Below are 16,394 nucleotides of genomic sequence, written 5' to 3' on the forward strand. Positions count from 1 at the left end.
TGGAAGTCACCACCGCCCCTCCCCTACATAGGGGGACCTGGCCCTGAACCGCTGCCCGCACAGCTGCCTGACAAAAAAATAACATTCGGAAACAGAAATAGACGCCATGCCATTAAACAAAGGGTCGGCGGGGGGGGGTATGCTGGCTGGCGGTTGATGTTGATGAGAGAACAGGCGCCAGCCGCGGCCGCCCTGCCGGGGTCCTGCGGTTGCCGGGGCGGTGACGTCACGGCGGGCAGCCGGCCGCAGTGGCGAAGATGGCGCCCGTGGGGGAGAGGAAGCTGCAGCAGGGAGGCGCGCCGGAGGGCCAGGAGGCGGCAGCGGAGGAGGACGAGGGGCAGAACCTGTGGTAGGTGGGCCGAGCCGGGCCGGGCGGCGGTACCGGCGACCCCTCCTCCCCTCCCTCCCGGCGGAGCCGCCGCCTGATGGGGCGAGCGGGCGTGGGAGCGGCGGCCCGGGCGGGCGGGCCCTCCTCCTCCTCCTCCTGGTTCCCCTCCGCCTCCCCGCTCGGTCAGTACGCGGGCGGGCGGGTTTGTTTTTTATTATCAAATCCCCCCCCCCCCCCCCCCCAAAACAGCAACTCGTTTTTAATTTTAAAATTTAAGCTGATGGAAGCGCCTTTAATTGAACAACCCCCCCCCCCCCCCCCCGAGACTTCTACCAGCCCATTCTCAGGCTGCATTGAGCCACACAGGGAGATATTGGCATAGATCCCCTCCCCACCCCTAAGTTTGGCCATAGAGGCAGATTTTGTAAGGAGTGTCTACAATGAGGGAGGCAATGGGCAGTACCAGGCCTAGTGGGGGGAGTGACTGTCATGGTAAATGCTGGTGATCCGAAAATGACTTTTTAACCCCCTCCCCTGTCTCTGCAGGACTTCCATCCTGAGTGAAGTCTCCACCCGCTCTCGATCCAAACTACCCACTGGGAAAAATATCCTCGTGTTAGGTAAGTATGAAATTAATGGGATAATCTGTGCACACGACAAATGTAAATCGGCTGCCTTAATCGTTTCTCTAATTGCTGGAAGTGAATGATTACAACAGGCAAGGAAAAGTATTAAGTGATGGGCGAATGTGCCAGCAAATGATAGATTTTATATGTAATGCCTGCATTGAAGTAGACTATTTTAATCATTTTTTGAAATATAAACAAATGTTTTCTGCATTGGGGAATGGGATTTGCTTCTTGCTATTTCTCCACCTTGTTCACAGCTTCATTATTTGTAACTGCTGATGAATGCTTATCTCTCTCTCTCTGTAGGCGAGGATGGCTCAGGAAAGACCACACTCATGGCCAAACTCCAAGGTGCAGAACATAACAAGAAAGGGAGGGGACTGGAATATTTGTACCTAAATATACACGATGAAGACAGAGACGGTCAGTATGGTGACTCTGTGTGTGTGTCAAATGATACAGTGATATGCCAGGGGTTGGGGTAGTAATATAGTTCAGAATTTGTTCTGATGTGTGGTGTCTTTCTACCATGCGTGTTTTTTTTTTCACGTGCTTTTGATTTTTAAAATTCTAGTTCAGTGATGTGCTAAGTGGTGTTGGAGTGATCTGATGGTTACAAGGGGTTGTGTTCTCGGTTATTGCAAGTTCTGTAGACAAACTAGAAATCAAATGGTTTATTCCTTCCAAGATAGGCAGGTTAGGTGGGGTTACGGGGATAGGGTGAGGTGAGTGGAGTTTGGAGGGTTGCTGCAGACCCGATGGGCTGAATGGCCTCCTTCTACACTAGGGATTCTATGGATGTCATCTCCTTAGCCAAGTGGCTCAGTAAATCTGTCCTCCAAGTTGCTGAATCAAAGGGATCTGCAGGACATGCATACTGTCAGGATAAACTTGCTAAGCTATCTGGACCACCTTGGAAATAATGGTTATTTGTGAAGTCTGTGTGTGTACAGCTGAAGAAGGTGCTTTGGTGTTAATGGCCTATAACCTAACCAGTGATCAGCAGAACAATTAAGATTTGGTTTTTAATCGTGATGTATATAGACGAGAAACTCCATGCCATGCTTGACTCCTTACAGAAGCGTACTGAAGAATCAACCACAAGAAGACTTCAGTCTTTGACCCCAGGGCAAGATCAACAGAGAAACCCCATCCAAACGTGGAACATTTTCCCTACCTGAGGAGCCTCTCATCTAAGGCTGACATCGATGTGGAGATCCAATATCGTATCCAATCCTCGAGCACCTCCTTCGGATGCCAAAGGATGAGAGGCTTTGAAGATTGCAGCATCCATGTTGATGCCAAGATCCTTGTGTACAAGGGGGCTGTCCTCCCAACTCTTCTCTACGGCTCAGAAACTTGGACTAGGTACAAGTGCCACCTCAAGGCCCTGGAGAGGTACCATCAATGCTGTCTGAGATTTATTCTCCGCATCAGCTGGGAGGACCGGAGTACCAATATCAGTGTCATAGAAGGAGCCAAGAGCACCAGCATGAGGCCATGGTCATCCGAAATCAACTCCAACTCCGCTGGACCGCGCTGAGATGTCACGGTCTTGACTGCCAAAGCAAATTACCTTTGCCCAGCTCAAGAAAAGCTTCCAACAAGAGGAGGACAAATGAAACACTTCAAAGTCACTCTGAAGGCTTATTCAGAAATGCAGCTAGACATCAACACCTGAGCGACCCTTGCTCAGAAGAGCCCTACTTGGAGGAAACTCCGGATTGAAGGGACACAATGGTTCGCAAACACCTGACTACAAAGGAGGTACAAAAAAGGAGTCTGAGAAAGGACTATCTGTGATCCATAGCCCAAGGACCCATCCCGTCTCCCGGAAATACCTGCCAAGTGTGCAGTTGGAGATGCGGTTCTAGGTTCAGCCACAGAACCCATGACCAGTGACATTGAGTTCTTAGGTGGACAATCATACTCGTTGGCAAGTGATCACCTGCAAGAAGATGTAGGATGTGCCTTTTACAGAACTGAGTTATGACGCAGCATGTGTGCAAAGTAATGTATTTTGTTGGCAGATAGTTCGGTTTGGAAGATTCCCTAAACAGGGACAACCATTGTAAGACACAATGTGATGTCTGCTATTTCTATTCTGAGAGCTTTAAAGTTATTTCCATCTTATTTTGAGGCAATTTGGTTTTGACTCTGCTCCTTTACTAAAGGCAAGTATTTTGTTTCTGTGTTGCCATTTATTCTGAAGAATTAAATTATTTGTCATTGCTGAGAGTTGAACAATTTCAGTTTTGTGACCTATCTGTGTCAGGTGAATTGTTGACAGTAAATCCCCCAGTGGTATGATGAGTCATTCACTCCGCTGTTGTACAAAGCCATGCAGCAGGAATGGTCCATGGTTTAATTCCCGCTTGGGTTAATTTGAACAGTTTTGAGTGGTCTCAATATGTCCAGCGTTAGAGATGTTTTTACTCTTAATTTCTACTCTTGTTGGAAAATGCTTCTATGAAACCTGGCGAGGGAGGCTTTAGTTTATTTATCCAGTTTAGTTGCATCCAGACAGTTGATCTAAGAATCTAGAAACTATTGCTGATTGTGGATCAGGGGCTGGTTTAGCACAGGGCTAAATAGCTGACTTTTAAAGCAGACCAAGGTAGGCCAGCAGCACGGTTCAATTCCCCTACAAGCCTCCCCGAACAGGCGCCGGAATGTGGCGACTAGAGGCTTTTCACAGTCACTTCATTTGAAGCCTACTTGTGACAATAAGCGATTTTCATTTCATTTTTCATTTTCAACTTGGCGTGTTTCTTAGTTTGGGGAGGGGGGGAATATTCAAAATCTAATATCAAAAGTATATATCTGAAGGGATGTGCTGTGGATGTTGACTCAAAGTAATGTTGTTTGCAAAAACTTTCCCATGTCCCTCAGTATATCCACATTCATTTGTTCAGATAATGGATATGGCTTCATTAATAACTCGCGTTAACCTGCTTGTGGGAGTTGGTGCATTCGGTTGTGGGTTTGTGTACTGTCTTTTTCCATGTGCCATCTAAAGTTCTATGCAGAATTTTATTTCCGCACAGTTACATTTCAATTCAGCCTTGACTCCAAAGTGACTTTGATACCAAGGAGCTAGAGAGAAACTGGAACAGATTGGAGTGACTGACACCCGCAGTGAGTAACAAGCTAGATCATAACCAAAGATTCTAGTGGTTTATACATAGAATAGATCAGGTCTGTATAGCCAGGTCTTACTCTGGGACATCAGTGTATGATCTGGTTGACTATGTAGTACTGCTGGATTGCTGCTTTGCAAGATTCTGTCTTCTGGTTGAGATTGAGGCATTGTGCCTCTGTAGTTCAGGTGGAGAGGAAGGATTCCAAGAGTGGTTAGTTTTCCTCCTGGTGTCCTGAGCAACATCCTGCCACACATCACCCCATAAAACTGAGCTTCTGACCCTATGCCTTCCATTGCAAATAGCTATTTTCATAAACATTGTCCATGTCTATGCTCCTACTTCATAGCTTCTGCTGCTGAAACCCTCCACCATTCCTCAGTCAGCTGCAGATTGGATTATTCAAATGTTGTCCTGCTGGCGCCTCATCCAGCACACTCTGTAATTAGACTATTGCTGAAAAAAACAGTCTTTTTTTTAATGTGAAGTCTTGCACTCATTTGGGCGTTTACAAGAATATGGCGTAAGGGAAATCAGCTTTGGATTGTGCGAGGAAAGTGCTGATTGGTAGAGGTGTTGCATGGAGAATGCACCTGTTGATAGATTCATAGAATTTACACTGCAGAAGGAGGCCGCTATTCAGCCCATCGAGTCTGCACCAGCCCATGGAAAGGGAACCTTACTCAAGCACACACCTCCTCCACCCCATCCTCTTAACCCAGTCACCCCAATTAACCTTTTTTTTGGACACTAAGGGCAATTTAGCATGGCCAATCCACCTAACCCACACTGACATCTTGTATATAGGGTCTAAGCCCCTCACCTTGCAAGCTTGAGGCAGAAATAGGTTGCATCAAAGGCATCCTGTGGGAGAATGGCTCCCCTGATCAGATCGTGCTGTATACCTCGCACTCATGAACGGGTCTAAGGCTGTCACTTTCAACCTGATAAGTGCTCCAATTACCCTGGAAAGATGAGGGATATCAAAAATGTGAACAATGCAGGGTGAAACAGCTAGTTTCACCCTGCTACTATGCAGTAGCCACACGAGTGGCATTCACCAGTAGCAGGATGCAACAATCAAGCCAAAAGATGTTCTGCCGATCACACAAATGATAAATGTGATATGTGAATATCAGCATTGGTAAGCAGACTGTTCATCCCACAGACTGGTGGATCCTATCAAACAGCACGCCCCTTCTGTTATTCACAGCAGGCAAGGTAAAGCCCATACGCAGCCAACCCATGCTTGCAAAACTAAAAACTGTGTCCGACAGTTGATGTGATTCCTCATTTGGACAACATTTGCTAAATAATCCGAAGCAAATTCCGCTGACATCCAATTAAGATCCAGCCCGGCTCGCAGTGTGACTCGTTTGTGTGTTCTGGAAGTTTCACATATTAATGTACCGGGCCCTGTACTTTGCAGACGGGGAACATTTGCACATATTACTACTGTTTCAGCTGAATGAGTGACAGCCATTTTTTTTTTGCTGATTCTTTGCTCCGGGCAATGCCTTGAACAACTAGAGGCAAGCTGTCTGTTTTTAAATTTTAAACCATGCTTGCCAGTTAACTGTCTGTCACCGTCAACTGGTGCATTCTCCATGGCAATGCCTCTATCAGAGTCAACTTGCCAATTAATCAGAACTCGCTCCACATACAATAAAAACGTGTTGATTTACCTTGCATTGTGTCCCTGTAAATGTCCTGGATGAGTGCGAGATGAAAAATCTCAGAATTGAGAAACAAATTTCAGCAATACTCCTGTTCTGTACAACCAAACGTTTTACGCACTAACCGTAAACTCATCTGACTCTCTCCTTTTTAAAACCTGTCCCTCCCTCCCCCCTATAACCTGTCTCCCTCCTATAACCTGTCTCCCTCCAAGTCCTGTTCGTCTACCGCACGAGTCCTCGCTATAATCCACAATTGGTCCCTGGTATCTCAGTATCTTCAATTTCAGATTCTCTTGTGTTTTAAATCCCATCATCCTCAGCCCTTTCGATCTGTAATCTCCTGCTGCCAAATAAGCTATTCATCCCCACCTTTCTTTTTTCTTGAGATGTGGCAAGGCAGTATTTATGCCCTCCCTAATTGCCCTTGAAATCAGCGGCTTGCTAGGCCATTTCAGAATAAAGAGCCAACCATATTGCTGTGGATCTGGAGCCACATGTAGGCCAGACCCGGTAAGGGTGGCAGATTTCCTTCCCTAAAGGACATTATTGAACCAGATGGGTTTTTACAACAATCCATGATGATTTCATGGTCACCTTTACTGAGACTAACTTTCAATTCCAGATTTATTGATTGAACTTAAATTCCAGCACGATGCCACTGTCTATCCCTTCCGTGGCTCATGTCTTCTTCTCACTCTGTCTTGTGTCTTCAACTACCTGCTCCCACAGTTCTTATTTTAAACCCATCCACCTCTTAATTTCTCTCATAGATCATAGAATTTACAGTGCAGAAGGCGGCCATTCGGCCCATCGAGTCTGCTCCGGCTCCTGGAAAGAGCACCCTACCCAAGGTTAACACCTCCACCCTATCCCCATAACCCAGTAACCCCACCCAACACTAAGGGCAATTTTGGACACTAAGGGCAATTTATCATGTCCAATCCACCTAACTTGCACATCTTTGAACTGTGGGAGGAAACCGGAGCACCCGGAGGAAACCCACGCACACACTGGGAGGATGTGCAGACTCCTCACAGACAGTGACCCAAGCCGGAATCGAACCTGGGACCCTGGAGCTGTGAAGCGATTGTGCTATCCACAATGCTACCGTGCTGCTCATCTTCTAGGACCTCACTTCAAATTCATTTTTGACTAAACGTACGGTCATCCCTCGTGATATATCTTCTCTTGATTTGGTGTTGACATATTTCTGATTATGCCTCTGAAACTGTTCGAGTGTTAAAGGTGCCATTCCTCGTCAGTTTAATTTGTTTTTTTGGCAGGTTCATGACCATATTCAGTTATCCTGCCACCTTCAAAGCTTTGTATACAGCCAACCCCAGGTGTCAGTTCCTGCACCCCCTTTTAAGATCAAACTATTTAACTTTATCTATAATTTGTATTTATCCAGTGTCATACCAATTCTCTTGGGAGTGTATGTGCACAGCTCTTTGAATTTGACCGGATGAGTTGAAGGGCTACTAAAAATACTGACATTGGAAATCAAATACAAAAACAAAAAAGCTTACAACACCCTACCTGAGCCTCAGTTGGAGCATTGTGAACAATTCTGGGAAGTATATGAAGGCCTTAAGGAGTGTGAGAAAGCAGTTTAGTAGAATGGTACCAGGTTATGAGAAGAGACTCGACAAAGTGGGGTTCTTCCCATTACAGCAGAAACCCAAATAGAAAACGTCCACTGGTTTTCCTTTGTCCCGTTCCCTCAAGAACTGTAACAGAGTTGTCAGGCGTGACCTCCCCTTGATGAAGCCGGGCTGACTCAGACCTATTTTGCCCTGCACTTCCAAGTACTCTGCAATCACATCCTTAATAATAGACTCTCTAATCTTATCAACAACCAAAGTCGGGCTAACCGGCCTATAATTTCTGCCTCCCTCTCTTCTTTTTTTAAAAATTTAGAGTATCCAATTATTTTTTCCAATTACGGGGCAATTTAGCATGTCCAATCCACCTATCCTGCACATCTTTTGGGTTGTAGGGGTGAAACCCACGCAGACAAGGGGAGAATGTGCAAACTCTTCACGGACAGTGACCCAGGGCCGGGATTCGAACCCGGGTCCTCAGCGCCGTAGGCAGCAATGCTAACCACTATACTACCGTGCTGCCCTACCTCCCTCTCTTCTTAAACAGCAGTGTTACATTAGCCATTTTCCAGTCCTCGGGGACCTTCCCTGCCTCCAGTGATTCTTGAAAGGTGACCACCAATACCTCCACAATCTGCTCAGCCATCTCCTTCAGAACCCTGGGGTGTAGTCCAACTTCTCCTTAGTGATGGCCGCTACACTCGCCTCTGCACCCTGACTCTCAGTTCTGGTATGCCACTGGTGTCTTCCACCGTGAAGACTGATGCAAAGTACCTATTCAGTTCCTCTGCCATTTCTTTTTTCCCTACTACAACGTCTCCAGCCTCATTTTCCAGTAGCCCAATGTCCATTCTTGCCTCTCTTTTATATATCGGAAAAATCTCTTGCAGTCTTTTATATTATTAGCTAGCTTACACACATATTTTATCTTCACCCCCACACATCCTGACCACTGTTAGGGTCTTTTCTTCCTTGGTGATTCCTCAGCTTTACCCACACAGATTGCATGCCTTCTGATGCAAGAGTAGACTTAGACAATAATCGTATCTTAATGTGGATAACTGTAATTTTGTAAATAAAATAGAGTATTCAGTTATTTTTTTCCCAATTAAGGGACAATTATCGTGGCCAATCTACCAAGCCTGCACATTGTTGGGTTGTGGGGGTGAGACCCATGCAGACACGTGGAGGATGTGCAAACTCCACATGCACAGCGACCCGGGGCTGGGATAGAACCCGGGTCCTCGGCGCGCGAGGCAGCAGTGCTAACCACTGTGCCACCGTGCCACCCCAATGTGGATAGCTGTCAGTAATTATTTATAATTAATGGTGCCCCATCCTAATTCAGACCAAGCCTTACTTGCCCATCACCCTGCCTGTCACTATCCTATATTGGTTCCCAGTCTGACAACTCTTTGATTTTAAATTTCTCATTGTTGAATCGCTCCATGGCCTTGTCACCCCCAACCCCTCTCCCTGCCTTTGTAATCTCCTCCTACTTTCAACCTCACCAGGTCCCATATTCCTTCAAATCTGACCTCCTGTGCATTTCTGATTTTCATTACTCCACCATTGGCTGCCGGATGCCAAGACAAATATATTCTGCAATTGCTACCTTTCCTGCCCCATCACGGGTCTTTCTGCCTCTCTCCTCTCGCCTCTAGTAAGATGCTCCACCAACCCTGCCACTTTAACCAAGCTTTCCATTTGCCCCAATATCTGCTGATGTGTCTCATTGTCAGATTTGGTTTGATAATCACTCCTGTTAAGCATTTTGGGATGTTTCACTGATAAAGATGCAAGATAAATGGAAGTTTTGTGTGGCCATTGTTGATTAGAATTAATTTGGGGTTTAAAGTGGGAGCGAGAGTCAGTCGGAACTGGACATAACTAAATCCTGGCTTTGTTTACAGCTCTCCTGATCTCCTTTAATGGAGAGTGGGAGGGGTTTTGCATGACAGAACAGATTTTTTTCACTTGCTTTGGGTTCAGCGTTTGCATTGCGGAAATTGCTTTTACAGTCTGGTGTCCCTCAAAGTCTTTATCAAAGATCTACACTTGACGCCATCCTAGTTCCTGGCTACACGCTGTCCTTGGGTGACATCGTTCGTAAACATAATTTCAGATTCTGCGTGTATCCTGACAACATAGGATTCTACTTTCACCCCTGCACTGTCTAAAGTTGTCAGAATACTTGCCCGGCATTCAGCACTGAAGGAGCAGAAAATGTCTCCAGCTAAATATTGGGAAGAGCAAAGCCACTGTCTATGATTCCTGCCATAAAGTCTGTTCCCTTGCTCCAGATTCCATCCCTTTCCTTGCCGGTTAGGTGAATTGGCAATTCTAAATTGCCCTTGATGTCCAAAAAGGTTGGGTTGGGTTACTGGGATCGGGTGGGGGTTGGGCTTAGGTCGGATGCTTTTTCCAAGGGCTGGTGCAGACTTGATGGGCCGAATGGTCTCCTGGGGGCTGGTTCAGCACAGGGCTGAATCCCTGGCTTGGAAAGCAGACCAAGGAGGCCAGCAGCACGGTTCAATTCCCGTAATTCTATATATTTGACCCTGAGATGATTTGATCACTTATTTTGTCCCATCATTAATACTGCTCATTTCAATTTTGCCTTGCCTTGCTCCTCCTCACCTTATTTGCCTCAAACCCTTGTCCATGCCATCATTACCTCAAGACTTGACTATTCCACACCAGCATCCCATGTTCTGCCCTCTGTAGATTTGAGGTAATTCAAAACTCTTGCTTGCATTTGACCTCGGTCCAAGTCCATTTAATAGCAACATAGAAAGTGTACGGTGTCGGAAGGAGGCCATTGAGCCCATCTAGCCAAATCTTGCTTGCCAGCTCTTCGTCTGTAGTCCTATAGGTTCCAAGTATGTATCAGCTACCTCTTTGCAATTGAGACCCTAAAACACCTTTGATTCCTTCTGAGACTTCCCCCCCCCCCCCGCCCCATCCCCAAGAAAAAAGAAAACTCTATCAAAGCATTCATAAGAGCTAAAATTTTCCATCCAGTAGTCTTTCAAAAACAAAGCTTAGAAACTATCCAAACCAATCTCCAACGCTGTGTGGAATCATATACTGCAGAAGGGGGCTGTTTGAATCATAGAATTTCAGTGCTGAAGGAGGCCATTCGGCCCATCGAGTCTGCACTGCCCTTGGAAAGAGCACGCTACCCAAGGCCACACCTCAACCCCATCCCAGTAACCCCACCTACCCTTTTTGGACATTAGGGGCAATTTAGCATGGCCAATCCACCTAACCCGCACATCTTTGGACTGTGGGAGGAAACCGGAGCACCCGGAGGAAACCCACACAGACACGGGGAGAACGTGCAGACTCTCCGCACAGACAGTGGCCCAGAGATATCCAACTTTGGGATCCATAGAGGTTGTTTTGCGGGGGTATGCTGTCTGTCCTCTGACTGAAGCTGAAATGCCTTGGGGCCGTACACTATGTACAAGGCACTACAAATGTGATCTGTTGAGTGATTTTCACGTATCCTTCAGGAGTGGAACGAATATTTCTAAGCTAGGTTCTGATAAAGGAGGCCCATTAAATCTCCGATCTTGAATACTCTCCCATTCATCTTTCTATTGATGTTTCTTAAATAACCTCCAGGACACTTCCCTTCGCACCTTGAACCCCTGCCTCCTTGTCATTGTGCATTTTAAATATTTGGGGGATCTCATTCTCTATCTCGAGTGTGATGAGTATTTAGGTAGTGACTATCCCAACATGTTGCCATGTCCATTTGCAAGTAAGACTTTCTCCATTTTTGATGTGAACTCCCCGGGCGGAATTCCCGTCAATCCCGCCCCTGCCGTGGCCAGAATTCTCCGCCACCCGGGAATCGGCGTGGGTGGGAATCACGCCCGTCGGCCTGCCCCCTGTGGCGATTCTCCGGTCCGCAATGGGCCGAAGTCCCGCCGCTGACAGCAAACCCAGCCGGCGGGAATGAAAACACCTCTGGTGCCGGCGGGATTGGCGGCGCGGGCGGGCTCTTTGGGGGGGGGGGGGGGGAGCGGGGCGATCTGACCCTGGGGGAATGCCCCCACGGTAGCCTGGCCTGCGATCGGGACCCACCGATCGACGGGCGGGCCTGTACCGCGGGGGCACTCTTTTTCTTCCGCCTCCCCTCCGCCATGGTCTCCACCATGGCAGAGGCGGAAGAGACCCTTCCCCCGCACGTGCGCCGGGATGACGTCAGCAGCCGTTGACGCTCCGGCGCATGCGCGGACTTCCGCAGGCCGGCGAAGGCCTTTCAGCCCCAGCTACCGTGGCGCCAAAGGCCATTTGCGCCAGCGGAGCGGGAGCCCCTCCGGCGCCGGCCTGGCCCCTAAAGGTGCGGAGAATTCCGCACCTTTGGGGAGGCCCGACGCCGGAGTGGTTCATAGAATTTCATAGAATTTACAGTGCAGAAGGAGGCCATTCGGCCCATCGAGTCTGCACCGGCTCCTGGAAAGAGCACCCTACCCAAGGTTGACACCTCCACCCTATCCCCATAACCCAGTAACCCCACCCAACACTAAGGGCAATTTTGGACACTAAGGGCAATTTATCATGGCCAATCCACCTAACCTGCACATCTTTGTGACTGTGGGAGGAAACCAGAGCACCCGGAGGAAACCCACGCACACACTGGGAGGATGTGCAGACTCCGCACAGACAGTGACCCGAGGCCGGAATTGAACCTGGGACCCTGGAGCTGTGAAGCGATTGTGCTATCCACAACACTACCGTGCTGCCCACTCCAGCCCGCCGGGACCTCCTGCTCCGCCGGGTAGGGGAGAATCCCGGCCCCGATTACATTTGTGTTTTGATACCAATGTTAATGTGATATGAAGCACCTGTAGACTTGCATGAATATCCAATAGTAAGTTGAATATCAGAATATTATTTAGTATCCTCGTTGACGCAAGTGTTGCCCAGGACACCAGGAGAGCTTGCTGCACTTATCGCAATAGTCACATGAAATCTGTATATCACGAGATCAGGCAGATAGGAGGTTTCTTGTTTGAAGGACAGCATCTCCATCGGGAAACGCTCCCTTGCTATTACCCCGAGAGTCTCAATCTTTGATTGTAGTAATTGTGCCATGGAGCCAGGTGGGGCCTTGCACACACTTTAAATCCAGCTTTCTTTCTTGCTAACACATTGCTGATCGACCTTACAGCATGGGGAGCTCCATCAAATAGTCACTTTCTTTGTACGTTGCCTAGTTTCTGGTTTAAATCCATTAAACCTTAGTGAGTATTGAATTACCTCCTGTGATCACTCCCTGGGACGGTCCTATGAACAGATGTTGTTGTTGAAACTTGTAGAATTTAGAAAAAAAAGTCCAGTTGAGCAACAAATGATGTGCATCTGGCAGCATTTAGTTAAGACATAGCAATGAATGGCCTGTGGCATCGCCTACGTGCTCTCTAAATGTAGAGTTAAACGGCGAATGCTAGAAATGCGCAGCCGTAGTAGTACGATGCCATGGAGGTTTATCCTGCTGTACTTCATCAGGGAAACAGCAGCTTGTTAATTAAGTAATAGAATTCCTGCTGTGTGTCACTGTCAACCTGTTGCAGCATACAGCATGAAATAGTCATAAACAGTATTCTAACCTAAATATTCAGCTACTCCCTCTGGTCAAATATTTGGTCCCACGTGGCAGTTGCGTGCTTGTGGATGTCACCCCGTGGGCTGATTTGGTTCACACACCATGCTTGCTGCCTTCAGTGTGGGCTGCAATGTGCTGGGTGGAGGCTGAGCGATGGTTTAATGTTCTTTGTAATGGAGAGGTTGGAGTAATCAGCTGTAACCAAGCAGTTGTTGCGGATGTCTTGCTGACTCACACTAGCAACAGGCGGAGCCAGTGGTCCATGAACAGCTGGCCCTAACTTGTTTGCAGGAGCGTCCGTCTGGAGAACCCAAATTTGGAGAGCAGGTTAGAATAATGGAGGGCCAGGTGCCTTTAAAGGAGGCGCGGACAAGCAGGTACGTAGCTGGGATTAGGGCCAATGACTCATGAAGTCAGCTTCTGTTTTTTTTGATATCACAAGGAGGTAAATACATGGACCATCGTAATTTATCCATCTGCCAATGCCCTAATGTTTTCACAAAGCGTCATCTGGACTCTAAACGTTAGCTCTTTTCTCTCCCTACAGATGCTGCCAGACCTGCTGAGATTTTCCAGCATTTTCTCTTTCATTTCAGATTCCAGCATCTGCAGTAATTTGCTTTTAACACCCTAATGTTACCTGATTGAAATCTCTAAATACAAATTCCAGGGTTTTTCTTTCCGTTACCCTGAATGAAAGTTAAGTTTGGAATTCAACTATTGAAGAGCGGGGGCAGCATGGTGGTGCAGTGTTTAGCACTGCTGCCTCGCGCCGCTGAGGACCCGGGTTCGGTCCCGGCCCCGGGTCACTGTCGTGTGTTGTTTGCACTTTCTCCGTGTCTGTGTGGGTCTCGCCCCCACAACCCAAAAAGTTGTGCAGGGTAGGTAAATTGGTCACGTTAATTGCTCCTTAATTGGAAAAAATAATTGCGTACTCAATTTATATTCAAAAACTATTGAAGAGTGATATCCTGATATCAGACCTAAATTTACCCATGTTCCCCAGTTCCAATTTAAATTAATATTCTGGAGAAGTTTCTCGATGTTCTTAAACTTGATACCTTGAGAATATCTCTCCAGTATCATCTTTCGAGGCTTAAAAGTCTAAATTTCTTCAGTTAATTTTCTTCCAGCTCATCTCTGCTGCTCGGGGTCATCTTGTGCCTCTTTGCAGGTTGTATATGGGATTCCAGGAGTTTTACTGGTGCTTTGGGAATTGCATTCTTCCATTTATCCATAAAGACTGCATTGCAACATCCGTGATGATGACCTATTTTTATTGGGTCGGAGACAAACTCTGCATATTGCAGTGTCATCCTGCCTGTTAACTCCAATCACGTCAAGTATTGGGATGCCAGTAGCTATCAATGCAGTGTACCAGAGGCAGTCAATTCCTGCAGAAATCTGCTTTTAACACTGCGGTGTCCTTTTAATTTTCTGAAACCATTACTACTTTCTTGTGGTCGTTGGTCACTCTTGTTCAGGTAACTTGTAATGTGTAAACCTGAACAACAACTAGTGTATATATATATATATATATATCAGAAACCTCAATACTTTATTTTAATTTTGTATGACTGTGAGGAAAGAGGCCAGAATTGAGAGGTTCGGAGATCTGAGGATTGTCGAGCTGGAGGAGGTCACTGTGTGTTTTGCATGCTTTTTGATTGCGACCATTGTAGCTCAACCAGAGGTGTATATCCATGTACTTATCAGTAGGTTTTGCGTTATGGTGTGGGAACCTGGGCTGACTGGTCCCACTCCCACCCGACCTCTAACCCAATGGGACGAGAGTGCCACTTCGATGTCCACTCATCAGCTAGTTCACTTCAGACAGGGGCTGGTATCTTTTACTTTGTCTGATTCAGTGCTACACAATGCATTGCTTCATGTACTCTGCCTTCAGGGATAACAATCTGCCTAATTTTCCTACTCTCTTCACCCACTTTGATTCTAACATTCTTTTTTAAAAGTTCATCTTTAGATGCTTAAATAGAGTTCAAACCAGGGGTGGCCCAGTGATTAGCACTGCTGCCTCACGGTGCCAAGGACCCTGGTTTGATCCCGGCCCCGGATCACTGTCAGTGTGGAGTTTCCCCGTGTCTGCATGGGTCTGACCCCCACAACCCAAAGATGTGCCAGGTAGGTGGATTGGCCATGCTAAAATGCCCCTTCATTGGCAAAAGAAGAGAATTGCGTACTCTTTATATAAAAAAAGAGTTCAAGCCTGGTCAGAGAAATGAGGGACACATCCAGTTCCTCCGAGGTATAGAGAAGGATCACAAGACAGATTTCTAAAGTGAGAAATCTAAGGGTTAAAGAAGTACAAAGTGAGAACCAATTCAGGCTAAACTATGATTTCAGGATGAGAGAATGTAGGTGTAGTTTCGTAAAAGTCTAGGGATAATATTGAGCAATACGTCTTTAGACGGCATAATTGATACATGGATTGGCCAATTTCTCAACTGTTGTTGAAATGGTCTTGTAAAAGGGGAATGAAGGCACTAACTGGGGTGTTCTCTGACAGATGCTTTGATTGGAGTGCAGGGTGGGAGAGAGGGCAGGAAAGTCTAGATTTCTCCACTTTGTAAGTGTCTGTTTGTACTATTTCTCTTTCCGTCTTGTCTTTCTCTGAGTTGAATTTCATTTCTGCAGCATGTAGTCTGTCTCTGTTCCAAAACAGCCACTGCAATCTATCAAATTACTCTTCCCACACTTGTGTTATGGCATGCAGCAGGATAGAAATCATGCCACTGAGTTGGTGGATGATAGGAAGCTGAAGAATTCCTTCATGCCTTGACTGCTTAGTAACCCTCGGAGTGCAGAATATGGCAACCGAGAACGGCATCAATGTAATTCACAAACCTCTTCAAATGTTTTTGTTTACTTTCAGAATCATTGGTGGAAGGTAAGAATTTATTTTGGCACTTGTGCAAACTGCAGAGGTGACTGCACATTCGAGGGATGGAAGAGCTTTATCACATGAAGCTTAATGTAGGACTAGAGATGTTTTTGAAGAGCACAAGCTAGCCAGTATGTTTTCAAATTTAGCTTCCAGAAGGAGCAGGTAGATTTTTAGATGCGCTACATTTTGATTCTGCATCAACCTGTTGGGCTGAATGTCATGTAACTATTATGCAAGATATTCAAATATTGGTGGTGCTAGATGGTTGGCTTCTGGTTTAGCACAGTGGGCTAAATAGCTGGCTTTTAAACCAGATCAAGGCAGGCCAGCAGCGCAAGTTCAATTCCCGTACCAGCCTCCCTGAACAGGCGCAGGAATGTGGCGACTAGGGGCTTGTCACTGACTTCATTTGAAGCCTACTTGTGACAATAAGCGATTTTCATTTTTAATTTGTTTTTTTTTTCTTTCGTGGGGCAAGTGGACAAGAGC

The 16,394-nt window shown here is 46.6% G+C and overlaps 1 protein-coding gene across 2 annotated transcripts in view; it reads left to right on the forward strand.

Moving 5' to 3' along the window:
• Positions 1-213: 213 nt before the first annotated feature.
• Positions 214-16,394, forward strand: part of dync1li2 (dynein, cytoplasmic 1, light intermediate chain 2) — a 95,897-nt gene continuing 79,716 nt past the window's right edge. For both annotated transcript variants that reach the window (XM_038806227.1, XM_038806228.1), the window contains exons 1-3: positions 214-349; positions 875-948; positions 1,264-1,380. In XM_038806227.1, the coding sequence (XP_038662155.1) occupies positions 258-349; positions 875-948; positions 1,264-1,380 (283 nt within the window). In that variant the 5' untranslated portion in view covers positions 214-257. The remainder of the gene's footprint in view (positions 350-874; positions 949-1,263; positions 1,381-16,394) is intronic.

This window comes from Scyliorhinus canicula, chromosome 9, assembly GCF_902713615.1.
Source record: "Scyliorhinus canicula chromosome 9, sScyCan1.1, whole genome shotgun sequence".
Classification (NCBI taxonomy): Eukaryota; Metazoa; Chordata; class Chondrichthyes; order Carcharhiniformes; family Scyliorhinidae; genus Scyliorhinus; species Scyliorhinus canicula.